This window comes from Sebastes umbrosus, chromosome 22 (genome assembly GCF_015220745.1).
Source record: "Sebastes umbrosus isolate fSebUmb1 chromosome 22, fSebUmb1.pri, whole genome shotgun sequence".
In the NCBI taxonomy this organism is placed as follows: domain Eukaryota; kingdom Metazoa; phylum Chordata; class Actinopteri; order Perciformes; family Sebastidae; genus Sebastes; species Sebastes umbrosus.
This window is the reverse complement of record NC_051290.1, coordinates 13,690,678-13,717,729: the sequence shown is the minus strand read 5'-3', so window position 1 is coordinate 13,717,729 and position 27,052 is coordinate 13,690,678. Positions and strand designations below refer to the sequence as shown.

Sequence of the window (27,052 nt, the reverse complement as noted above, 5' to 3'; positions counted from 1 at the left end):
CGTTTGGTTTATCCGTTCTGGGCTACTGTAGAAACATGGCGGCCGGCTCTGCGAAGAAGACCCGCTCCATACGTAGAAGCTCATTCTAAGGTAACGAAAACATAACAATTATGCACTAATGTAAACATACTTATTAGTATTATATTCCATTACTACCAATAGATCCTCCTGAATGTTACACACTGTTCCTTTAACCCATCCCCCCACAAAAACCTAAATCAGCCATATACCTTTATAGTATATCAATGTCATCTTATATCCGGATCAAGGCGGTGAGTAAATACATTGCCTCATAGTTATCTTCTGACACCAGAATCTCACACTAGTGTAGGGTAGGTTTCGTGCGACAGCCCTGACTTGTGGTTAACACTGTTTCACTGCACACCAAACCGTTCCAGACCACTGTGGCTAAGTTGGGGAGAGACCATTCCCCCGTCAACACAGAAATGCTTCACCATAAGATTAAGCTTTCACTTTCAGCGGTTCTTTGTGTATTGTCATGTTCAATGCCATCTTAAGCTTTGCTATCCACTTCACAGCTACCCCTAAATAACCTCTGAAAAGATAACAAAAGATGCCCCGCATGTGGCAACACTCTACTGAAACAGAATATCCTGGGATCAAATGAATAACATAAACCCAGCGGTGGGTCCATCTTTACAAACTTGTGTTGTGTAGCCAAGCATTGTTGAAACCCACACGGTTTTAGATTCAGTTCTAGTGGGGAAGCCAAGGTTTACAGAAGATACCAAATATGTCAAAATGTGTATAAAATGATGCACTAAAAATATGGCATTGACTTTTTTGAAGAAAGAAGGAGACACAATATGACAATGTCATACAGATGGAAGAGTTTGACTTTTAGAGGTGGGGAAAGTCAGTGTGAAATCAAGACTTCAAGAGATTAAAAGCACATGCAAAAGAAGGGAAAAACAATCACTTAAATAGGAATTAATGACAATGGCACACCCAAAATATAAAACACATACAATGTAGTCTGACTGGAGGCTTTTCACAGCATAATAGTTGAAAATATTTTTTAAAAAAAATATGTAGACGTATAGCCAAATCACCGCTAGACCAGTGTTTTCCAAACTTTTTTTCCTGGGGATGCACTTTTTAAAAATGACAAACCCCCGGGGTCCAAATCACCGTATCTATAAATCATGAGAAGAGCAAATTTGTGCGGAAATGAACGTTCCTGACCATTTTTAGTGCCATTTCCGCATCACCTTATATTATCTTGAATAAGTAAACCGTCCATTTTGAAGAGATAAACGTTTGATAAATCACAACTTTGTTTTATGCACATTAATGAAAACATACATATGTTAAATACTAAAATGAGAATTCATAAATGCATTTAGGCGGAGTTAACAGGCTCTTGTTTTTTCAGTTAAACAAGCACAATGTACGCTTTTTTTTCATGTTAGATTCAATGTTATCAGTAGGCTACATTATCAGAACACTACGAACATTCAGGCTCTTTCTCATGTGGCTCAAAGGTGTACGTACTGCAGATATAAATCTTAACAGACAATGGAAAACCAACCTGTGGGTCCTCACCCAGTCTTTGGGAATCACTGATCTAGACAGAATTGCTCATTCACTAATAAGCTTAGATGGTCTTGTAAACTTGTGCCAGGGACATGATGTACCACATATTTTACGCACCGTTAATAGCTTTGCTTGAGAAGTGACCAGCTAGTAAAAAGTAATGAAGGAGAGTAACACAATAGAGAATGGAAACACAAAATTAATTTGTGCTCTGTGAAACGGAACCAGACTAAAGAGAAAACAAACAATATAATTTTCACTCTGATTCGGACCAGGTAAACAGACTATTGCTTGAGAGAGCGAGATAGAGATTAGGTCCCTTTCTGAGAGCCGAAGACGGAGAAGGAGAAGTGAGAGACGGTGACCAGCGCACAGCTGAACTTCCTATGCACGAGTAGCGTGCAGACAGACACGCAAAATAACGACACTACGCATGAAAGGAATATCAACATGCATATAAAGACACACAAAAAAGGTGCAAATTGAGAAATCAATGCTCTATTTCATCAGATTTTATCAGAGACAGGAAGTTAGAGTAAAGGGCATTTCAGTCTAAACTGAAACAGACATACACACAAAACCACATTCATTCACATGTAATATAAAAGTAGCACACAACCAGGGACAAGCAAGAGCAAAGCAGCCACTGCATCCAAGCAGATTTGTAAGGTAAGCGGTGGCTGTTTACCTGCCTTTGACTGTCAACTAACAAGACACAAGGCACAGCTATTTAGGCCATATATGCAACATGCAGGTAATAAAAGTGAAGAGGAGATGAACCAAACACAGAACAGGAGCAAACAAGACACCAAGTAGAAGAGGTGATATGGAGTGAGGAAGAAAGAAAGTGACAGATAGAAACACAACTGAGAGAGATAAAAAGGAAATGCATGTTAAGTGAGACAGAAATGTGCCAGACAGATTTACCAGAAGAGACACATATTCAACAGCAGGCACTACGGGGGTCGGCCGTGTGTGGGAGGTTAAGCCAGGCTACAGATGCAGCAGAGCAGACAGGCATCTGTCCTGTACATCTGCCACAGCGTCTACAGCATAGCGGCCCTGTCACCAGACCCCCTGTGAACACACACACACACACACACACACACACACAGTGGAGGGGCATACTAATACACACGTGCATTGTGGAATAGCTCAATTAAGATGATCAGACTGCAATTAGTGTGCGCCCTTGTGAATCACAAAAGGTAGATTACACACATCCGTAGTGGAGTCAGGCCTCGGGTTAAGACATAATCAGACTGATCACCCTCCTTTTAAATCTCCCATTTGTGAATCTGGGAGCATCGTGACCTACAGACAAGTGTCTGCTCAGTGTTCAATGTGTGATGTCTGACCTCCAGAAGGCCCTTGTGAGCCTCTAAAATAGCTGATAGGAAGTTGCCTTAAACGACAGGATCTTGCAACAACTTGTACTGGATGTCAGCTCGGATATTTTACGACCTTAAAAAACAGTAGGAAAATAAAAGTCGCAGTGATGAAAGTGCATGTGGTCTAAAAGCCCACAGTGTCAATGAGAGGAAAAAAACTGTTTTAGCAGCCTGGGGCAGATTTTTTTAATGAGAGTGAAGCATTTTGTGCGCTGCTTTTGCGTTGTTAAGCGTCTCATGTATATCCGCTATGTGTGCCTCGTGTTTTTACAGGAGCGCCCTGAACGCTTGAGTTGAAAAAAAATCAACTCAGAGCTGAAAAGTGCCTGACGTCATTAGCGTTTTTTCTCACTGTGGTGACTTTTTTTACCTGGAGCTTTATGATTACCAACCGTTGTGACCATGATCTGAACAGAAAACAGCAGGAGCCAAATTCTTGCGATACTTGGGCGCTGACACACCAAGCAGACGGTCGGCCGTCAGACAGTTTAGGGTCGACGGTGAGTGTCCGTCGGCCTAGTTTTTTTGGTTGTGTCCCGCACCGTTGACTCTAGTCTGCCCATATTGGGAGTTTTTTCGGCCGATTCAGCATGTTGAATTGAAGGTCGAGCCCGTCGGTGAGAGAAATCACTGTGATTGGCTGTTCAGCTTAAACGAATCAGTGCACAAGAAGAGAAACAGAAGTGATGAAAGCAAGCCAACGAGTAAAGTCAAGAGGAAAAACACAGAAGGCTCTTCTTATTTTTCATCTTCATCTCATCTGATCATTCTAGTACACAGATATTTTCACAGCGACATGGCCATCTGGAATGTAGCTAACTGGTGAGTGAGAGTGGAGTGAAAATAGTTGGAAAACGCTGCTTTGTTTCATGTATGTATCATAACAACGGCTTGTATATCCGACGTCCTCTGTCTTCCAGTTTCTCTTTTTGAATGACGAATACAGACTGAAGAATGAGTGAGAATGTACGTGGTAGTTAGCTGTGGTCCGCCGTGGTCTTTGCGGTGTGTTCCGAGTGCAAAGGCGACGTAAGGTGACTCCACTGGTGGTCTTCGTCACCGCTAGTTCTCTGATGTCGCGTTGGTGTGACTGGGCCTTAAGTTGTTTTCATTAATTTAAACTGTTCTATTAACTATTTGGGTTGCGTACAGGTCATGTTTTTTGTTAAGGCAACGTTAACACTCATTTAGTGGTTGCTATAGCAACAATACAAAATAAATAGAGTGTGGTGCATTTTCCATCTGCAAAGCGTGTTCTCTGTGTGATCGGGACCTAAGCTGATTTTTTGTGACAGTGAGACGAGGAATTCACAAGTCAATCATTATCGCTAAATAAGAGGGGGAAAAAAAAGCAAAAGGACATTATTACAGAACATAAGTGTGCAGCTCCAGACCAAACTGGGACAAATTAATGGTCATCAGGGTTTTATTTTAGTCTGAATTTTATGCCGTTTTTTGACAAAGAAGGCGGATCACTAAAAGCGGTTTCTATTGAGCGTTTCCATCTGAGGCGATGGATTCTGCAGAGCCGGCCCTTCCCCTGTTGTTTGGGAGAATAAGCCCTTGAAGGGGCGGCTCCCCTCACAGAGAGGAGGCAGCTTATCCAGCCTGTATGCTCATGTGTTGTGTCTGTTTGTGTGTAGATTTGTGCATTTGTCTGAATCTATGTGCGTGCACGTCTGTGTGCGCTCATTTGCGGTGTGTGTGTGTGTGTATGTGTGTGTGTGTCATGTATTGTATTTCCAGTCGAGTAGCCTTTCTGACAGGGCGGCCCTGCAGGACCCGGAGCTTGAGCTGCCCTAAAAAGCCCCTGCAGGACGGCGCACTATTTTAGCTGTCTGCGCTGCTGCCTGACGGAAAACCGTGGGGCTGTTGTTGCCGCGAGAAGGGGGACGAAGTGGGTGTGAGTGAACATGCAGACACGAGGACACTGAGCCAGATACAAAAAGACACGACACCATGAGGCACACACACACACACACACACACACACTAAAGAAGTTTTCAGCCATTCAGCTGCTGGGTAAAGAGTGTTTTGTGTCCGTCATATTTTCTGGCCATCGAAACCATCAGACAAACGGAGGGGCCGGTGGAAGCCAGCGGACTGGCAGCACATGAATGAAGAGGGGGGACACATCAAAAGGTGCTGCTGGGGCCCCTTTTTTTTCCAAAACCATGCTCGGCTGTTCCAGGCAGTACGCAACCCCTCATTTTCCCCGCCGAGCGACACGCGCAAAAGACGAGCACATGCACACACACAAACGCTTGTTCCCAGTAACAAAGAGAAACACCAACGAGCAAACAAGTGCACACACACACACACAAACGTCCAGAAGCAAACCACAACATCCATCAAACGCTGTGTGTTCACCCAAATGTTGCTCCAAATGACTTGGAACAAACATAAGAGGAACAGAATAATCAAATACTTGCAGCGCTGCTAGTAGAAGCTATGCCGTATGCAGTACAGTGCATGCAGAGTGCGGGTTTAAAAGGAAAAGATGAATTACTGCTTCTCTGGCTTGTTTTCCTACAACACAACTGCAAAACACAGGGTTCTTTTTAACGTAGCAAGTCTCAGAGAGTGAAAGACCACAGAGATCTATCTAATAATCAATCAATAGCAGAAGACAAATGATGTAATATAGCAGGGGTCAACCAATAACAGCTGTCTAAAGGTGGGAGTATGGACGATCAGGCCAGAATCACACAGTAAAACTGTCTATGTAGTGTTGCTTTGGTAAGTTAACATGCTGTTGTTATTGTGGCAACAGCATGCAGCCAATCGGCACTATATTTATTCTGCGGTCATTACAGATGCAGCTCGAACTTTATCACCATCAGAAATGAGCTCATCAGCGCCTCAAAGATGAGCAGCAGTGACTTATGCATTTCACTGATTTTATATTTTGATGTGTTGCATGAATCCAATCTAATGCCCCATGATCGATTGTGTAAATGATGATCATGACAAAACTTTTCATACCAAAGTTCTGCGCTACTCTGATTATAACTTTTTTAAAACACCTTGCACACATTATAAACATCAGGATCCCTCTCAAATTCTGTTGGCAATTATAGCGATTACCATGTCGACATGAATGTCTTCACATAACATATGGAGTCATGGGAGTGCCATAAAAAAGAATAAATGTGGAAATACAAAGAGAAATATATAAAAGAATAAAAACATATAGATGACAATTTTTTATTATTATTTCAATTATTACAAAAACAAGTATGAGCATTTTTATTTATTTTCACATTCATTTGTTTATTTATTTCTGTATCTTTATTTATATATATTTTAAATATATTTATTTATTTATTGTATTGTTTTCTAAAAATGTTATGATTTAATTATTTTTTATTTATTTATTTCTCCTTATTCTTTTCCCTATTACTTTTTCTATTCCTTGAAGGGCCAAGCGGTCAATCAAGTGGCTTTGGGAGGGCCTTCCTGCCCCGGCTGAGTAGTCAATTCCTGCAAACATATTCTCTATTTTAAATTTTTTTTAAATAGAGTAATTTATATGCAAATAAATAAATTTGTAGAGACTCTATTAAATATATAAGGAGATAAATGAACAAATATGAATATATATATAGTTTTAAAAATATATACAGAAATAAATGAAGAAATAAATGTGAAAATAAATGAATATCATTCTTTTATATATATATATTTTATATTTCTTTATTCTTTTACAGGTTAATTATTTTGTATGGCACTCCTATGACTCCATAATAACACATAGGTGGTGAACCTTTTTGTTCTTAAGCATACAGGAGTTTGTAATTTCTATCTCTCTAACATTCAAGTTCAAGTTCGAGCTCATGAACTTTATTTGTCCCGCAGTAGCAATAACAACAACAACATCTCATCACATAAGACAATATACGCATACATCACCACATACTAAAAAACACTTCAAAAACGCAGAAAAAATCCCAAAACAAACCAAAAAAAAAATACGGGGTAAAAAATGCTTCAAAATTCAACTGCTTTTGAAGGATTTCTCAAAAGCCGAACTGCATCTACTTCAGAGTGGGGAGACGTTTTGTTCTTGAATTACTGTATTCACACAAACAGGTAGACACAAATACCACTATGACAACAAAAGGTGTGAAGAATATGCACACACACATGTATACACACGCTCACCTTGTTAGGCGCAGTGGCTGAGGGCGCTCCCCGAACTTCCTGCAAAGACACAAAGTGAGAAGAAAACATGAGTGGGCTGGTTTATCAACCACAAACACACACGAGTAAACACTGCATTACACAATGCGTCCACGTATACACCTACACCTACACACACACACACACAAGCTTGTCACTGTGGCCTTGACAGCGTGTAGTGGCACTGTGCTCAAATAAAGGTAAGTGACAGGACGTGTCTGCCGTCGGCAGGCAGGTTAAAGCAGGCGTGTAGACACTGAACTTTATTCAAACTAATTCCTGTCGACGGCACGTTAAAACAGGTTGTGCATCAACACAAAAAGGCTCATCTTGTTTCAAGTGCAAGAGCAGAATAACCTACAATTCCTTGAAGGCCAACACCACATGAAGCCCAACAATAAAGGTGTGGACGGCTTGAGATTACAGTGATTACACATACTTATCTTTATTATCTAGGTGGCTTTAAATGTCTAATAAGTCACAGATTTGGACCTCACTGTTTGACCATATGGTATTAAATCTATTAAATGCAGAACACTAATAAAAAAAGTAACAAACATAACAACAGCAACAGCTTTTAGGCTTCATGTGTGCTGATCTGAATTGTAAAAATACATCTGACTTGATAATTTTCTGACGCCGCTTCCAGTTCAATGGTGCACAATTAGCCGAGGGCAGATTTCACTTCTGAGGCAACGTGCAGCATTTTGAAAAGTGGATACCGCTGGGATATAACGGGGTAAACACTTCTGTATTCTAGATATGAGGAACGTCATGGTGCTTTACAAATGGGCAGTGGGTGGTAAAAAAAAAAAAATCTCTCTTTAACAAGGAGGGTGATTTAAATTTATATGCAAATTCACAGTGATGTGTGCTAAAATATGCAAAATGAAAATGTTTGAAAACTATTATTAAAATCAGAGGGCACCGGCGCCGAGCTGTTCAACTGAACATGACGAAAAACTTCATCTACTACCAAAAACAAAACAGGTGACAGAAATGAATTAAACTTTTGGTAAATCTTAGGAGATGGGAACTTAAAGAAGTGCCCAAAAAGACCTTTTTGGAAACGATTCAGCTGTTTTCTAAATGAAGTATGCTGCCGGTCCGTGGTGTACAGTCAGCTACCCCACATGACACACAGGAAACGCAGTTCAACTTTCCGCTAAGTATTTAAATCAACCTGTTTGACAGTCAAAGTGTTTGCAGTGCCACGGGGTACAGCGCTGCAACGAGGCCCCCGACACTCTTTAAAATCTAAAGATAAACACAAGGTGATCTATGGCATGTAAATCCAAAACTGGGAGGATGACACATGCACAACAGCTTATTTCACTTTCTGAGTCTCCTCCCCTCACTTCTGTGCACTTAGGTTTTGCATCTTCATGACATTACCGCCAACTAATCATTCATTTCCTCTATTATGACAGCATCATATACCTTCACTCATAAGGATTCTGTCCTTAAAATGGACAGTCGACTTTACTGAGTAACCGGCTTCCAGCAGACTGACTTTAACTTGAAAGGTGATTGAGTCATACCTGAAAACTACTAGTCAAAGATTGCATGTAACAAGGAAACCACTTCCAACCACATGTACAGAAAGAAGGCCATTGACTTGCAACATGTCACAGCTTAGGATGACTGTTTTCTGGTCAACTCTTTTCGTTTGTTGGTAAAGCAGTGACGTGTACAATATGTTACACGCAACACAGTAGGGCTGGGACGACTCACCTATCTCCCAATTCGTTACTATCGAATTCAATATGTATTGCGATTCTACAAGTATTGCGATTCAATATTACGATTTATTGGATTTTTATTAACTTTTTTAACAGTAGACCATGGGAAAAAGTTGAATCATACACTTCTAGGGACTTTTACTTTGGAAAATATCTAAATTAATAGATAAAGCTAAAGCTTTGGCAGTGCGTAAGTTATTGACACAATAGCCAGGTTACAGCCTGCAGCCAGCATTATCCATAGTAAGCACGAATGAGAAGCCAGAGCTCTATGACCATCCCATATTGTTTGCTTCTGGAAATACAGTAGCTGAATCAAACATCAGGGGTGGCAACTATGATCAGGTGAAGAAAACTCCTCAGTCTGTAGTCTGTTTCATTTCTAAGACCCGTGCTTCAGAACACAACTTGGCGTGCCTCCAATTTATTGTTGTTAACTTTCTCAAATAAAAAAAGCTGCCTACTTCTGCATATTTTACTCTGCTATTTTACTGTTCGTTTGGTTAGACATCATCTTCATCAAGGCCAGGAACTAAAAAATATGGTGCTATTAATCAATTAAAGTGAAAAATGCCTTGTAATTTCCCAGAGACCAAGGTGATATCTTTAAATGTCTTGTCCAAAATCTTCAGAAAACTATCATGAATGGCAAAGAAAAGCATCAAATCCTGCCTAGATCAGAAAACACGTGATTCAACAAGCCATTCAGATTTGGCTCCCCTTCCTATGTCACATGCAGGCTCATTAGAATATATCGCCCACAGCTTGAGAACTACCTTTGCAAAGGTGCATCATATTTTTTCTCTCAAGCCAATCAGAGCAGACTGGTCTTTTTCGGGAGGAGGTCTTAAAGAGACAGACGCTAAAACGGAGCGTTTCAGACAGAGGGTGAATACAGGTATATTCAGACACACAGTATGAGAAAAATTATGTTTTTGAACATTAAAGCATGTAAACAAGTTCTAGTAAAAACCAGAAAATACAAATATGAACCTGGAAATGAGCATGATATGTCCCCTTTAAAAAAAAAAAAATGACAAAAATGATTATTCGTTTATCAAAAAAGTTGCCGATTAATTTTCTGTCGATCGATAAATATAGTAATCGTTGCAGCACTAAATCCACCCTTATCAAACACGCTCATTTGCATCATCTAAGTGTGTATTACCAGAGCTTGTTCAAAACATACTGGGGTGAAATGTTCCCAATCAGCGTTAAGTCAGCCTCTTGCTGCAGCAATAACAAACTATAGGAGTGCATATCACTGCAGATATGTGATAGATAACACATTCTTGAGCACCACTGTAATGTTCCTTCAGTGCACATAGTAAAGTGAAAACAACATTGCAAAATGTTCTTGTTTTCTTTCAAATTACAGACTATATGCAAATATTTTCAGTGCCTTAATTGTTACGGCAATGCACCACTGTTCAGAGTTAAAGTTTTTCAATCTTTTGTAAGGGAAAACAGACTCAACGTTGACCCTCAAACCTTGTTAGATTTCCAATCAGGTGGACTGTCAGCTACATGTATGCAGCACGTGGAGGTGACTGTACAGAGGTGTGTGTGTGTGTGTGTGTGTGTATATGTGTGCCTACAAGACGGACACATAATGTGAGTGAGTCAGATTTTCTCCCTGTGTAGGATGTGGTAACGTTGCATGCTGCTGATAAGTATGTCAATACATCTTAGGGGAACATCAATAAACACACAGATAGCGTGTCACAAGGCTGGGTCGGTTAGGGGTTCTGGCACGCAGGCTCCGTGTGAATTTGAACCCAAAAAAAGCACAAATAGAGGGATGAAAATAGCAAAGGGAAAAAAGGCAAAGAAGGGATAAAGGGCAGGAGGAAGCGAGAGAAACCCAAAGCGTGATTGGTGCAAGAGCCAGAAGGAGGGAGTGGAGGTGGAATAATTAGAAAGGAGGGCAATCAATAAGGTTCCCACAGTGAAACACTGATGCCTCAACTGGCTAATGGATTCCAGACGGCTCTCTTCTCCGTCCCCTCCTCCCCCTCCTCCTAAACCTCCACTGCAAACAGGGAGCGATGGAGGAAAGGATACTGCGGAGAAAGTGTGGGGTGAGATTAAAGGCGAGGCGAGGAGAAGTGGATGTGGAGAGAGGAAGAGCGGGATCTACGCAGGGATGAGGTGCGAGGATTTAGAGGAGAAAAAGGAGGTGAAGCTACGGCTGCACGTAACAAACACATAACAGTCATGGCTGCATGACTGTTCATAAAGAAAAATCAAAGCAAAAACCATTAAGACACAATCATTTGCGATGCTTTTACGTGTATTTACAGTGTGCGTGCACCAAGATTCACATCCCTAATCTCGAACAGCTTCAAGAGCTTTATTTTGCGGACAGACTGGTTTTACTGTGAAGAAGTGATGTGTAAAAAAAGAGATGAAGGCGGTCAGAAGCGTTGCAAGTTCTGTGAAAAACCACTTCTCCACGAGCTCACTTTAACACATTTGCTCGAGACACAAACACCAACAAGAAGAGGACCAAACAGGAAACCGCAAAAGGTAGAGTTGCAAAGACAAAAGCATGGCGCGCTGATTGTTGCATCTGCAGTTCTTTCAGGTAGGCTCTCTGAAATGGCATGCATGATGGCAAAGTTCAAGAAAGTTCAAGTACAGAACTTTGACTCTATGTAAGTAGCTCAAAAGCTTACCAAAATGACCCAAAGCCTAAAAACAAGACACTAGACCAAGACCACGAGTCCAGGATTCACATTTTTTTAACGTTTTTGTATTCCTATACAAAACCCTTTTTTGTTTTGAATCATGTTTTATTGTTTCCTTAAGAAAATTAAATACAACCTAAACCATAACAAATAAAATAATATGTAAACATAATAACATATTAACTGTAAATTAAAAACAAAGAATTCAAAAACAAGGGAGAAAAAAATAATAATAAAATAGAAAAATAATAAAAGGAAATTAAGATTAAAAGAAATTAATAATAAAAATACTACTACTACTATTAATAATAATTAAATAGAAAAATAATAAATAGAAAATAAATAATAAAAAAAATAATACTAATAATACTACTGCTACTAATAAAAGAAATATAAATGAATAAAATAAATTCACACACCAGATTACCAACACATACTTATATCCCTGTGGTCCAGCCCCCACATTAATTCACCCGCTCAAGGTTTCCTTTTTAATGTTTTCCAACACCATTTACTCTTATGGCCTATTTTTGTTCTATTATTTTGCCTTACTGTCCTCATTTTAATCCCATTTTGTGAAGCAATGAAGTCTCCATCCCTGCAAAAGTGCAACACAAGTAGTTACTAAATAAGGGCTCACACATAAAATATGTCTCACCGGTTTTCCTTTGCAAATGATGCCCTATGACGTGCGCTGCAGCACCAAATGCAGGCAACTGTGAAAAACTGACTTTTTTGGCCCCTAACACACACAGACACTCTCAACGCAGGCCGGAGGTCAACGGAGGAAAAGGAAGCTCCGTAAGAAGTCAAATTTTCTCTCCATCCGTTGTCACTACTGTCCCTTCCTTCCTCCTCCTCCTCCGCACCTCCTGCTTACTATCACTGATTCCACTGGATACAATGAAGGTGAGAAACACTGCAGCCAAATAGCAGTGGTAAGAAATCAAGCAACAGGATAGGATTCACTACAATGTAGGGGTGTAAGAAAATATCGATACACATGAGTATCGCGATATTATGTGTAGCGATCCTGTATCCTGTATTCTCAAAAACATTATCGCTTTTTAATTAACCTCTTAAAACCCCACCCGACCCGTTATGAGAGCCAATACGCACCGCCAACTTACTCGAAACGCTGCTTTGTCACTCTTTGACCCGCCCGAACACGCAATATGATCTAATAAGGTCACCCAAACCCGACCGATCTGCGGGTTGCGGCACTTTTTCAAATGTATTTCAGAAGTACATGTAGTGAAAGTGATGAACAGGCATAATTTCTGCCAATAATTCATCCGAAAAAAGAATATGGGGAAGCAATCATGTCAAAAGTTCATTATGTCTATTTAACATAACTACCAACAAGCATCGCTTGCACGCAGACTGTCACTTCCTCTATCTTCCTCCCTCATCTTTCCAGTCAAATTTGAACATTCACACGCATCAAAATGAATATTTGTCAACAAGGAGCCTTCTTTTTTTACATCGCAAAATCACTGCATTACTAGCAAATATCTATATGCACATTCAACAAAGATGCCACATAGTTGCATTAATAAACACCATAGTATAAATCATTTTAGTTAAAGAAAAAGCACAAACAACCACCTTCTTCTGCACTAATCTTAACCTCTGCCTTTAGAAACTTGTAAACTATCAAACTCATTTCCCGTACTTCTCTTATCCCTTCTGTTTATGAACCCTGTAATGAGGTCTTTTCACTTTGGCGATATCCTATTAGGAACCTGATAGGCCCATTAAGCTGCTAAGCCAACTCGCTGGTAGCTTACCCTGGCATGGTGACTAATGGGTAAGTCAGTGTGCCAAGGCCGGTGAACTGGTATGAGATGGGACAGACGGTTTGTTCCATTTACGGTAGATGTGAAGCAGCAGTGGGAGAGGATATCCGGACTCTGGGCTTTCACTGGGAAGTGAGAGTGAGCTCACTGTTGGCTTACAGAGGAGAGCTCATAGTGGCTGTTGTGTTGTGCTTAAGTCTATTAATCCAAACATTTGCATTATGGGGATGTCTTTAAAAGTGCAAACTGACCAAAGATAGGTAAAGCTTCAGGCAGCGGCATAACGCCAACACCAGACAGTCAGAAAAATTCATTGGGAACAGTATAATAAAGGATTCAACAATTACACGACTTATCATTTAATCAAATCGACAAACTGCCGCAAATATTTTGATAATCGATTAATCCTTTTAGTAATTTTTTAAGCCGACATTTGCTGGTTCCAGCTTCTCAAATATGACAATTTGGCAGTTATGACAGTTATCTGAATATCTTGGGGTTTTGGACTGTTAGTCGAACAAAACACGCATTTGAATTAGGCTTGCTGCGGTAGTTGGTGTTACCGGTATTACACAGAGTTACGCGGTGTTAACAGTGTTGCAAGCTGTTCGGTGTAAAAGCGAAAAGCAAAGGCGCCTGTTTGGCAATATTTCAGATTTAAAGCGCTATACAGATATTATACAGTGTCATCGATGAATATCTCTTCTTGTAAAATGTCTGGTGAAATTGGTAACACCGGTAACAACTGGACAACAATATTACAGATGGTAGATTTTCTCCAAAGCTGCAAAGATGTTTTCCTATTTTTTATCCCCTATACAGAGGTCATTAAATGTGTAACACTACAACTTAATGCTTTCTACAGATGTGTGTAGAGTCCAACAATTACATGTTTTACATGAGGGCTCAACAATAAGGAGTGCCCGCTTGCCTTGCTCACTTAAATAAAGATTAAACATGAAAATCCACATTGTTCTTTGTTATTTGACAACCATTAATAAATAAAATTATTTGTATAGGGGCAAGTTAAAATTGATTTTGGGCAAGTAGATTTCTGACCCACTTGCCTGGTCAAAAACAATGTTGAACCCTGACATCATTATGCTATTATATTTTCTGTTGTTCTCCTAAAAACAAAGACTAACAGACTATATGTAACGAAAACGATATCACTTCTGTTATGATTTGACGCTATATAAAAATAAATTGAATTGAATTAAAGAGTTCCGGTAGAGATTTTGACTGTGAAATAAGCATTTCTTTCTATGCCTGGCAGAAGGTTGACTGGCTCGTGACTGACAGAATGAGAGTCCTAACAGAACCACAGAGAGTGTTAGCTGTTGGTTGAAGGTTTTAGACACAGTGAAATCAGAGAAGTAGAATATGGAAGTAACACACTCACTGACCCTCATGACACCTCTAATTTGTTTGCCCAAATGCACACATTAATCTGAGACAGTGACGGGAACATCCTTCATCGTGTAAAAGTTTACAACCTGATGTTTTCCATTCTGATGCAACTTTGCAAACCAAGATTGTCAGCTTCTCTTTTACAGTGATGGATTACGTTCACCGACCAAATTGTTCTCCGTGCTGTTTTGAATTTAACTGTAATCTGAGAGCCATGAGAAAAATGATAAAAGCTCTTCCATCCTGCCAACAACAATATTCTGAGGGAAACAATAAAATGCTTGTAATGTTATTGGAAGTATGAGGGCATTAAAATGTTGAATTGTCATTCAGGAGATTTACTTCACACATCAGGCTGTTCTCATACACCGTTCGTAGTGATACAAAAAACACCAGACTCCCACGGGAGATTGATGTTCGTACCCTTGTGAAAGGGTCAACGTTGATTTATTTGTCACGTAACTTCCGTACTTAAGTTGCGCCACTTCCAGAGTTATTTTAACCCAAACCACAATATTTTAACTAAGTAGTTTTGTTACCTAAACTTAACCACGTCAATCTTTTCCTAAACCTAAGTAGATTTTTTGCCCAATCCTAACCAAGTTGTTTCCTGTGAAGACGGAAGTTTATTTTGAAAAGACTGTATGCTTCTAACGAGCGGAAATTGACACGTGTTGCTTGACATTTGTAGGAAAACGCACAAAAAATGAGGAATACCTTTTCGTAAGTTATCATACGAACCGTTGTATGAGGATATGTTGCATACATACAGGTATGGCCTGTCAGACTGCATAATAGTCCAAAATATAATGTAATTCCCAAGACAATTTTCCAAAATTGCCAATATCAATTGTTTCTATTGCCTACTTAATGACCAAAATTCATTTTCTATCATTCTGGCTGCTTTAGAGTAAATACACAGATGCCCACAAATATACAGAGACCGACACCAGACTGGCACTTTACTTTCTCAAAGGCTGAACACAAGAGCAGCCAGCGGGTGACAGACCGTATTTTTGTGGTAGCTTATTAAAATCCAACACCTCTAACCAACTCCAAACCAAACCTCCCCTCAGGCCTCTTTCACAGAACACACAGGCAACCGCAAACACTCAAGTCATAGCGAGCATCTCTTAGAAGAAGAAAGAATTATTTGTCAAATCTGGACCAGACCTGACAGTAAGATGCAGATATCCAGTCATCTAGAAATCAGAAGGGAGTTCTGGCAGTGAAAAGGGGGGAAGAGGTTTTTCTTCTTTAGTTTATCAAGATTAATAAACATTTTCCTTTTCAAAGCCACATTTTTTGAGGCCTTGTATCTTTATTCGATCTGAAGACTTTGGCAAGTGCTTACACACATTAATTGTGGCCAGCAATATGACATCTGTAATTACTGCGTCCATAAAGTTTTTAAAACAAAACTTTTGTAGATATAAATCTGCATGCAACTTTATAACTTAAGTCAATCTTGTACCAAACTTTGTTGACCTGCACAACAACCCTGTTTCCCTGTCAGCACTACAAGAAATTTCAAAAACATAAAAACAAAAGTAAATGTTCAGATTAGCTGACAGCAGCTTGTTTCAATCACATCCATGTTTAAAATGACAACAAAATCGTATCTTAGTTTGTTATATTGCAGCGCATACATAAGAGGTAACAACACCGTAACTATGTAACTTGGCACATGTTTAGAGCTGCAACGATTAACTGATAAATCGATTAGTTGTCGATATTTTGATAATTGATTATTTTAAAAAAAAGTTAAAAATCTCTGATTCCAGCTTCTTAAATGTGAATATTTTCTGCCTTCTTTACTCCTCTATGACAGTAAACTGAATATCTTTGAGTTATGGACAAAACCAAGACATTTGAGGACGTCTTATTGGGCTTTGGGAAACACTGATTGACATTTTTCACCATTTTCTGACATTTTACAGACCAAAACACAACTAATCTACACATGTTAACTGCTCATTAAATCTATTATCTGGCATGCACCTGCAGAGAAATGACTGAACTCAAACATTAGGGATGTCCCGATCCAATACTGACATTTATAAAAGACACAGCTGCCCAGTACACACTTAACCTGAAAATGAGAGGGCAGAACTAAATTCATAGGAATAAGTTTTTGTGCAAAAGATGCTCAGTATACAAAGTAAAAAAAATATATACAAGGCAGCAGAAGGTTTGTGATTAAATATGTATCTGACACATTGAAATAACAGCTGTAGCCTACTAAATTTGGCACATCTTATTTTCCACAAGCTACTTTTATCCAATTACTGAAAGTTCTGGTTCAAAACTAATAAGTTAATAAGCTTAAATGAATGAAAGTTTAACTGGGTGAGTCCTGAAATTGAAATACGGTTTATGTTTAGCCCCGGCGTTGCCACACAAGAAAAACGAATTAACACTAAATGTAGCTCTAAGTCGTAGCATTCATTGTTACGTCACTTTTTTCTCTTCCAGTTAACAATGCAAGTACGTCTGCAACACACAGATACGTTGGTAATGAAATAAAATTAACCTTGAGCATGACACGTGGAGGGAAAACTCGGGGGGCTCTCTCATCGTTCTTTGACAGGTAGTATGACATATGAGGTATTGGTGACAGAGAAGGATGGCAGTTGCTATGAATAGAGCATCGACCACCCACCTCCCCGTGCTAACACACAAACGCACGCTAACACACGTCAACACATGCACACGCGACGGGGGGTTGATTGAGAGTGTGTGAACCCAGCCTGCCGTTCATACGGGGATGTGTTTGACAGCTGTGACTGACAGTCCAAACAGTGCCGGGGAAAAAACACACATCAACACCCGAAGGCTCAGAAGAGACCGAAATACACACCCTGACATGTCCTCAGCGCTGTGAGCCAGACTTCTGAAAAAACACGTGCAAAAAGTGCAAAAACACACATACAGTTTTTGCTCTGTTGCTCAGGCGTGTGTTTTTGATACATCTCTAATAAATCAAACGGGAGCAAAGTTAAGTTTTCAGTGCCTCACAAACTTTTCCATGCCGTGGTGAAGCTCGTATGCTAGGGATGCAACAATATGGCCAGATATTATCAGATGTTATCAGCCAATATCAGCTTTGAGAAGCAATATTCTGCAGGCAGGCAGCAACCTCCGGGTCTGTAAAGTGAAGCCAATGTGGAAGTGCCTTAAACTTGCATTCTTTCTAACAGCCAGCAGGGGGCGACTCCTCTGGTTGCATAAAGAAGTCTGATTGTATAGAAGTCTATGAGAAAATGAGCCTACTTCTCACTTGATTTATTACCTCAGTAAATATTGTAAACATGAGTTTATGGTCTCAATCGTTAGTTTCAATAAAGCATGATGTTCATTTAGTAAATTATGGTCACATTTAAAGTCAAAAACTATAAAGCTGGGTATGCTTTAGGGCGTGGCTACCTTGTGATTGACAGGTCGCTACCACGGCGTTGTCTGGTCTGGGAGTTGTCCGTGTTGTCGTCTTACAACATTAACCCTTTCACAGTGTGTTTTCAGTTCATGAAAGTTAATTATAACATTGTAAGTCGCCTAAAAATGTATTATACTGCGTTCGGTTGTACTTAGCTCCAACCTCTCGTGTCACTTCTGGTTGCAAAAAAACAATATGGCGACGGCCAAAATGCCAAACTCAATGCTTCGAAACGGCAGGCCACAAACCAATGGGTGGCGTCATAGTGACTACGTCCACTTCTTATATACAGTCTATGTCTTCAGGTCAGGTAAGTTCTATTACCAATATTTTGTTTGATCATTGATGTGGCCGACTATCAAGTTAAGAAACTGCTTAAAATATGCATCCCTAGTAGCTGAGCTATAGTTCTAGACGAGATGAAGATGCTGTACATTATCGAGCCATGCAGGGCTATACCATATATACACCAGAGGCATCCCTGATTCCAAGCTGTTCTGCAATCACCTGCCACAATCCATCTTTAAATTCTGCATCTCTGTATTCTTATATTTCTTTATCATAACATGGTTTATGCTGGGAGATGAAGCAAATATATTATAATATGAAGTGAATGTTTATCATGCCATTTTAGATGATGAAGTTTGCGTTTACGGTGGCTCTGAGTGGTCAAACAACCCTCTTTTGCCTTTTGACGGATGCGAAAAAAACGCAGAAAATCGAACCCGTTCTGAAAACTTTAATGATGGACGAAAGTTTCAGAGTCGGTGTGTAAACACGAATGACACAACGTGAGGTCGTACTTATTTTTAAGCATGACAATTTCGGACAAAAAAATACAGACTTGGTGTGAAAAGACCTAAACACTGATGGAGAGTGATAACTGTGGTGAAGAGAAGCTTTGACAATAGCTTTGCTAGATCACAACATTCAAATTTGTCCTGCCAAACAAACAAAAAATAAGATTTCTGTGCCTTTCTTCAACCTCCTTCATGTTCACAACCAACAAACACTACAAGCACCAGAAGCAAAACATGTTTTTATATTTTTGAGGAGGTGAATGTCACATATTACTGTATATCTGACAAAGCTATAGAGCCAGTGTGCATTGGTGGTGCAACATCCTGACAGAGGAGCATAAATCTCTCAACTTATCTCCACATAGAAACTACACCACAAAACCCTACCCTTCATGGGAACTGGGAGGCATTACACAGGAAACAATTTGTCCCTTTGCGGGAATTGAGGCACTGTAACACCGCTGATAACTTAACCACAGAAACTGCATGTCGACAAAAAAGGCACAGAAGTTCTTCCATCAGTTGGTGAATATCTAGATATCTTGTTGCATGTTCTTACCTAAAGTTCACTACATTAACACCACATATTCAGCACCACAGATGACATTGACACTTCTGAGTACTCTTATCTAAGCTGATGTGCAGTGACATGGCCTTTTTTCTGTTGCTCAAGAATGTCTGACTTCTAATGAACACACAGGGTGTTAGAAATACCGTAAACCTGTTTGTGAAATACTGTTGTGCCTCAGCAGAAGCAGCACATGCTGCTCTCCATATTAGATTACAAAAATATGTGAGAAAGGTTAAAGGAAACGCTAGTGAGAGAGCGATGACAATCTATGCATCGCACTGAGTTTACATAATCAAAAACGTGACATTTTCCTGTAGAGTAAAACTAAAAGTGCTCATCGAAATCTGCTGAAATAAACAGATAAACAGACTATTTTCCCTAATTTTCGCCCAAAAAATAGCACTTTCATGTTTTGTCTGCATTTCAGATGGACAAACACACACACATACATCTCTCTTTTGTAGACCTAGAGCCTCCCAGGGGCCCAAAACACAACCCACAGACAGCAGACGCCATCATTCATATGCTCAAGGTCAAGGGGTGAGGGTGTGACCTCTGAGGTCAACTGGCAGGCAGCGTGTGTGCATGTGGATGTGGCCTGAAACAGATTAAGATTACCGTACAAAGACAGGTCCGCCCTTAAACAGAGCGTATGTTAGTATTGAACCACTTTATGGGACACACAGAAAATAAGAACTGAGTATATTTGGGGCTCAAAATAAGGCAGATGCGGCACCAAACAGTGACCTACTGAACCATTTTTTTTACTTTTAATTAATTTTTCAATGGGTACAGGGGATCTAAGCAGATGCACAAGGCTCCATCTGCTTACTCTGTTAATAGGAAGCACATTATTTTGGTGTTAAAACACTTTTAGTTCAATATAAATGGGTTCTTCTGATTACAAGAAAGTCAGATAAAGATGTTCTTTTTTACAGATATGCAATTTTTTTTGCTTAAAATGTACTTTTATAACAATAACATAACATCCTGATATAAAATGTGCTAAGTTTGGGGAGTGTAAGCGTCAATCTGCACCTAATTAAACCATTTTTCACACATCTGTCACACCAAGGTAGGTCAACTGCGCTCTGACACAGGCCCTGTGTGAACATGAGACCATATATCTGACTGTGTGTATATGGATTTAACACACACATATTTTACACACACACACACACACACACACACACAGCTCCAGGACAGTGAGTGCACAGAAACAGCAGTGTGTGTGGGGGGGGGAGAGGAGGGATGGGAAGAGGGATTAGGCCTATAAAAAGGTGTCTGGTTTCCCTGCCTGAGGGCTGATAGCAGATATCACAACTCCTCCGAGTGGCTGTACACCTCATTATCAACACCGCGCTCACTCGCAGCAGCTTTCCATCGGCCTCCACAGCCACGGGCCGTCGCAGTGACACCAAATATATGAACTCTGCTCCAACTACAGCTGAAAACAAGGCGCTTATAAACCGAGTTACAAAAGAAAACTTCATTTTAATGGCAAATTCACTCACTCTCCTTTAAACGGTTGTCTACAGCTGTATTATTAGTGGTTGTAACACAGAGATAATACAGCAATTCCATGCCGGAGTTAAAGATTTTGTCGACTTATTGATTAGGTGATTTAATCGACAGATCTGTAAGAAAAAACTGAGTTTCTCCACAAAGAATCACATAAAATCACCATTTTCTGACATTTTATAGACCAAACAACTAATCGATTAATCAAGAAAATAATCAACAGATTGATCGATAATGACAACAATATTTAGTTGCAGCTCTAAACAAATTCCTGAAGACCTCTCTCCATTTTTCTCTCCTAGATGTTTGGATGGCCAAGCCGACTTGTTTTGTTTCAGGATTGCAACCTCAACTTCGTCTTCTACTGTTTACTGGCGGATTACAGCCTTGCGTAACCTATAGCGACAACTTCTGACCAAACTACGCTGTAGCTGAGGTTATTCGCTCCAAAAGTTTCCCTAAAAATTTGCTTGACAATTGAATGGAAACACGACTAAAGGCAGATTCATTCACTCTCCTTTTAACACTTTTGACCAATTTGTCTACAACTGCATTATTACTGGTTGTGACACCGAGATAATACAGCTAAATCAAAGCAGAAAAGAAGCATGACTTGCAGCTGAATGGATTAGTTTTCAGAAACAAAGACCCTATGGCGGTCTAGCAAGTGGTGCATTCATGCAGTCAGGTGCGGGAGGCGTTCATGTTGACGTGTGAGAGAAGGAGGAAGCTGACAACCGCCTATTGTACGGCCTACATAAACTGACACCTGTCAACGAGCTTATTGATATTTGCCAGACACAATAAGTAGAGGAAAAATATGGTCTGGAGCTGCCAGGCAAACCTGTTATTGAGCTTATAAAAGACTTATAAGGAGCACCAATTCATGCCTGCAAGCATTATTTGGTGAAGCCCTGCCAAAAATCAGCACTATTTGAAAGACAAGAACGGGCTGAGATTGAGACACTGAGCTCCTTGTTGCCGCTACCTGTATGTGTGTGTGTGTGGGGGGGACGTGTTTTCAAACCTTTCAAGACCGGACAGAGAAAAATGGGTGGAAATAACAACATGTCTCACCAAGCAAGTGAATGTGTTGGTGCGTAAGGGACTAAGTGAGAGAAATTCGGAAATTCGAGCCCACTGGCTGCCTATTGAAAAATACCTGCATACTGATGTCACAGCCCCGGCACTGTTACACACTTATAACACACACACCGAGCATAAACATCAGCCTTTTCCTTTAACACACACACACTCACTTCCTCAGCTGGGCTGTGCCATGCTGTGTGTGTGGCCTGCAGCAAGGGTATTACGCACGCATCTCTCAAGCACATATTTAATCACTGAGGAAAAATATGTCGCAGCGACAAGTTTGGCCACCGAACTCGTATCCTAAGTCAACCCTGGACAAGTGTTGCAAAGAGCGGGTGGAGGCAGGAGGGACAATGAGAAAAGACGTAAATAGGGGAAGAAGAGAGGACAGAAAGTCTCCTAGACAGCGACCGAGACAACGGAGAGACGTGGCTCGAGCTGGAGGCTCGCTCTGTGCTTGGCACAGCTGCCCGGCATGTGCCGCTGTGCGTGCCAACAATCGCAGTAGCCAGCTAGGAGCGGTGAGGGCAGAGTCACTACCAATACTCTCACAATCTTTGCCTGTTAGCACACTAGCTATGTAGCATCCACGACTATCCACAAGGACGGGAGAGGATGCAAAGAAGTAGAGGATGATCAGTTAAAGACTAATGTGGAGGTTGAATTTCTGTGATGATTAGAGATTTATATAGTATGAAAAAAATAAAGGAAGCCCTCCTTGGATATGACAGTAATGGGACCGTTCTTAATGTACGGGTAGGCTAAATACTGTCCACATGAAAGGGATTTAAAGGCTCACTGCATCATTGTGGCGACATGACTAAAGCCGGGTTTCCACCACGAAGTTCCTGGTCATTTTAGTCCCATGACTAGTTTTCACGAAAAACTAAAAGCTTGTATGCGTTTCCATAGCGGTCTAAAGACCTTCAAAGATTCAGCAAATTAGTCCGGTGACGTATGAAAAAGCAACATGACATGGGACGAGTGCTGCTGGTGGCCGCAGCGGTGAACACACTCTGCTGCCTGCGGTTCAGTGTGTCCACCTGTTTCATCTAAAATAAAATGCATGCAAGTTAAACAATAGGTTTTGTCTCACATTTACTGCTGCATAGTATTTGATGCACATTGGATGTAATGATTGAAATGCAGCAGAGGAAAATGAAACTAAGAATGTCTGTCTCTGGAGTAAATCATCTGTTGAGTGTTTGATGGTTTTTTATTTGTGCTTTAGAACGTGACTGCCATGAAGCAATCAGAAAATAACTTTTCGTTCTCTCCTTCACAGCAACACTGCGCGCTGTCTCTTCTACTGCTCGCAATCTCTCGCTCTCTCTTTTTTAAAAAATGAGTCGGGAGGCCAACTGCAGAGCCTATCTTTACTTTTAATATTATCAAATAGACAGAAATGCTCTCCCTTCATCCTAAAATGGTCCTAAATCGATACTAGAGTACTTCCTTGTTTTATGAATCAAGCGGTACAGTTGAAGCAGCAGTGCTGTGTGTGTGTTTCACCAATCAGAGACGGTCATCCTGCAAACTCCACCCCAAAAGTTCCTCTACTTTTAGAAAGCACTACCCCCAACTAGGGCAACTTAATGCTTCATTCACACACTCTTGTCACAGCGGAGGAAAGCACATCGCTATCGCCAGATGAGTGACAACTTTGTTCGGCTTCTTTTCTGTAAGCAGTGTGGCATTGGAGCATGGTGGAATTAGCAAGCTAGCTAGCTAGCAGACATCTGGCTGGTTAGCTCTTTGCTGGTTCCACCAGGCTTTGGTGCTGCACTGGTTACGGGAAATGAGCCGAACAGCGGGCTGGTGGCTAGCGACAGCGCCGGGTCTAAGCGGTCCCACGCCCGGGGACAAGCTGCCTAACTAACTAGCCAGCTAGCTGTCTCAAGGAGATGCGTCTGTTCTCTTCCCAGCGAGCTACGACCACATACACTTTATGGCCCCATTGACGTGTGTTCTGTTGCCATCACAACAACTAACAACAATCGACATTTTCTTTTGTACTAAACACAATACCACAGCAAACAGGTAGGCCAATAACCCTTATAATCCCATTTTATTTCTATGACTTTAACCTAATTTATGGCAAAAACTGGAATTAAAATTCATATTTATTATTGTCCTACATGTGAAGAAGAGCTTAAATGTCTTCATTTTGAGGTTGGCGTGGAAAACCGCTGACAGTCAAACATCGCTGTAAGTGTATATTAAGAATTATTTGAACTTTCTACATTTCCCTCACATTAATCTACTCGGGTTGCCAACCAAACAATTGCAAGGAGAGAAGGGCGAGATGAAACAAAGGGCCAGAAAATGATCTTTTATAAAAGAAGTAAAAGTGTAATGTTGCATGAGCAGAAGCAGAGAGTTGACTGAGTTAAGTGACTGCTGACGAGCTGTCCGACCCTCAAGCCTGACTGACTGCAGATGGCAGAGGTCTGGTAGCTGCCCTGAGACGCCCCGCTGGAGGCAGAATCAAGGGCAGGGCTCCATGATGTGTGTGTGTGTGTGTGTGTGTGTGTGTGTGGAGAGAGTTGGGTGGGTCGCATCAGTCTGCACTTGCAAGTGAACACACATATGCACACACACATGCACACACACACACAGGGCACCAGCTCCATCTGTCTTTGACATGGGAGAGCTTAATGACAGAGGCAGAAAAGCCAAAGAAAAGGCCTTCTCGTTCTCTCTCCCTCCCTTCATTTTCCTTCCCTCCATCTCTCTCCCTCTTGACCGCACTCTCCGACATCAATGCTCCATATGGACGGACTTTTTTAAAAACCTCGTCTTGGCCTGGCACACAATCAATAAGACATCTAGACACTTGCACACCAAACTGTACACATTAGCGAGTGTAATCTGGCGCACAGGCTGGAACATACTGAGCAAGTACAAACTCCATACAATATGTCCTGAACACAAAGTAATGAAATTTCCAGTGTGTGTGTTAGCTGTGGAGCAAACCTGGACTCACACGCACACACACACACTCCCTTGATGCTTGTTCTATCTTTAATGAAGTCTCCTTTGTGAATCCCGCAGCTCCGACTCTGTTTTCTCTATACTGCCTGCCACCTGGCTCCATTCAGTCCTCAGATAACACGTGTCCTAAATTGAGACACTTCTGACCGGTCGCAGTGGATTTTACAAAGAGGTCATCGCCGAACTGATTTGCCTCAATTTCAAAAATTCAATAGAGAACGTTAATGAACACGAGGATAAATCACTTCGCTCGGGTCTGATAGAGCTCGAGCTCTGGGTCGTGAATGCAAAAATGAAACTGGTAAAGCTGAAGAGAGATGTCGGTCGAGGCACAGAATTCATGAGTGGGCTTGTTGTTCTCTGTTCAGGCAGACAGACGATAGAGGAAACAGTCGAGAGGTGTGCAGCATTATCAAACCTAAGACAGGTTAAAGAGGCAGACAGCAAAGCAGCTACTGAGATAGTCATATATACATACATATTGATAGTGTAGCTTAAAGTGTGAGTAAAATTTTCTTTCTTGCAACTTTGGCAAGTAACCAACCTCTTTCAGTGTCCTATTCTAATTTAGCATTTAATAAAAGTAAAATATTGATGCCCTGTATACATCTTGATTTTAACAAGACTCGGTCAAAACCCAGTATATGGCTGGACCGTGTATGGTCAGTCTGAAGTTGTGGCCAAATAGTCATTGGTACATGTCCACCAGGTTCGGCAAGGACACTATGGGACGCGCTGCTCCACTCAACTGGCCATTCAAGCGGTGGACATACTCCATCATTGAATGCACCTGATTGGTCCCCGGTTTTCTGCTTGCCGTTTCAAACAGGAAACAACCTGACGGCCTTCTCGTAACTTTCTGTTATTCTGTCAACACAATCCACTAAAATCTACTTCAAAAAACATTTTAAGCGAGAAATAGACTATGCTGCTGCTAAATCTTGTTTCTTTTTTTAGAACTAGATTGCCTAGTTTGACAGCTTGGTCCAAGTTTATGTGATGCTGGACGGGCGTATTTGCATAAAGGACTGTTCCCCGCCTTTTCATTTTGAAAGAGCAACGGCCAATGAGGAAACTCCATCACTCGGCCGACCAATCGTGTAACTTCACTCAGTCAGGCAGAGACTGACTTTTGCGTTTGTAGGGCTGGCGCTCTGCGGTCCAACCAAAAATTTAAGGGGAGACACCCCAGCTGAATAGGTTAAAAGAATTAACTAATAGATATAACCATGAAACTTCACCAGTTGATTACTTAAACTAAGACAATCATTTTCATTTTCTCTTTGGATATCTCTTTGTAGCACTACATGAATCAGAAAATACTGTCAATAGAAAAAATATATATATATTCGCCATGTTATTAGGAATAAAATGTTCTATAGATCAGACCATGTATGACATACTATGAACAAACTCCTCTGTAAACATCTTCAGAATATAGATAGGAATGAAACTGGAAAGTTTGGTGTATGTCAGTGCTACTGAAGTGAGGATTTCCAGATCAGAGTCTGAGTAAAACCTCATTTTGAGACAACGGCCTTTAAATGTATGCATTGTAAAATTCCATACATTTTGAAGACACTACAGGTGAATAGGGTTAAAATCTTTAGCTAATAGATATCACCATGAAACTTCCCCAATTTATTACTTACATTAAGACAATTTTTACAAGTTTTCTGAAATTGTATGTTTAAATATGCAAATATTATCTAATGATAAATTTTGGTGAATTTAGGAAAAATCTACAGACGCAAATAGACAAAATGAAGTAAAAATTAAATTCTAAATGTGTCTTCTTGATGCTTTCTTTCCACTAGTATGAAAGAAAAATTAAAAAAATCTCAAAATTGATTAGTGCATGAAAAAC

General features: G+C 40.5%; 1 protein-coding gene across 2 annotated transcripts in view; it reads right to left on the bottom strand.

Annotated features, from left to right (window-relative positions):
* The window catches only part of rbpjb (recombination signal binding protein for immunoglobulin kappa J region b), a 56,988-nt gene that overhangs the window by 15,780 nt on the left and 14,156 nt on the right, over positions 1-27,052 (bottom strand). The window contains exon 2 of one of the 2 annotated variants that reach the window (XM_037758597.1): positions 7,113-7,151. In XM_037758597.1, the coding sequence (XP_037614525.1) occupies positions 7,113-7,151 (39 nt within the window). Of the gene's footprint in view, positions 1-2,484; positions 2,506-7,112; positions 7,152-27,052 lie in introns of those variants that run through there. The other variant, XM_037758599.1, reaches the window with a different exon arrangement.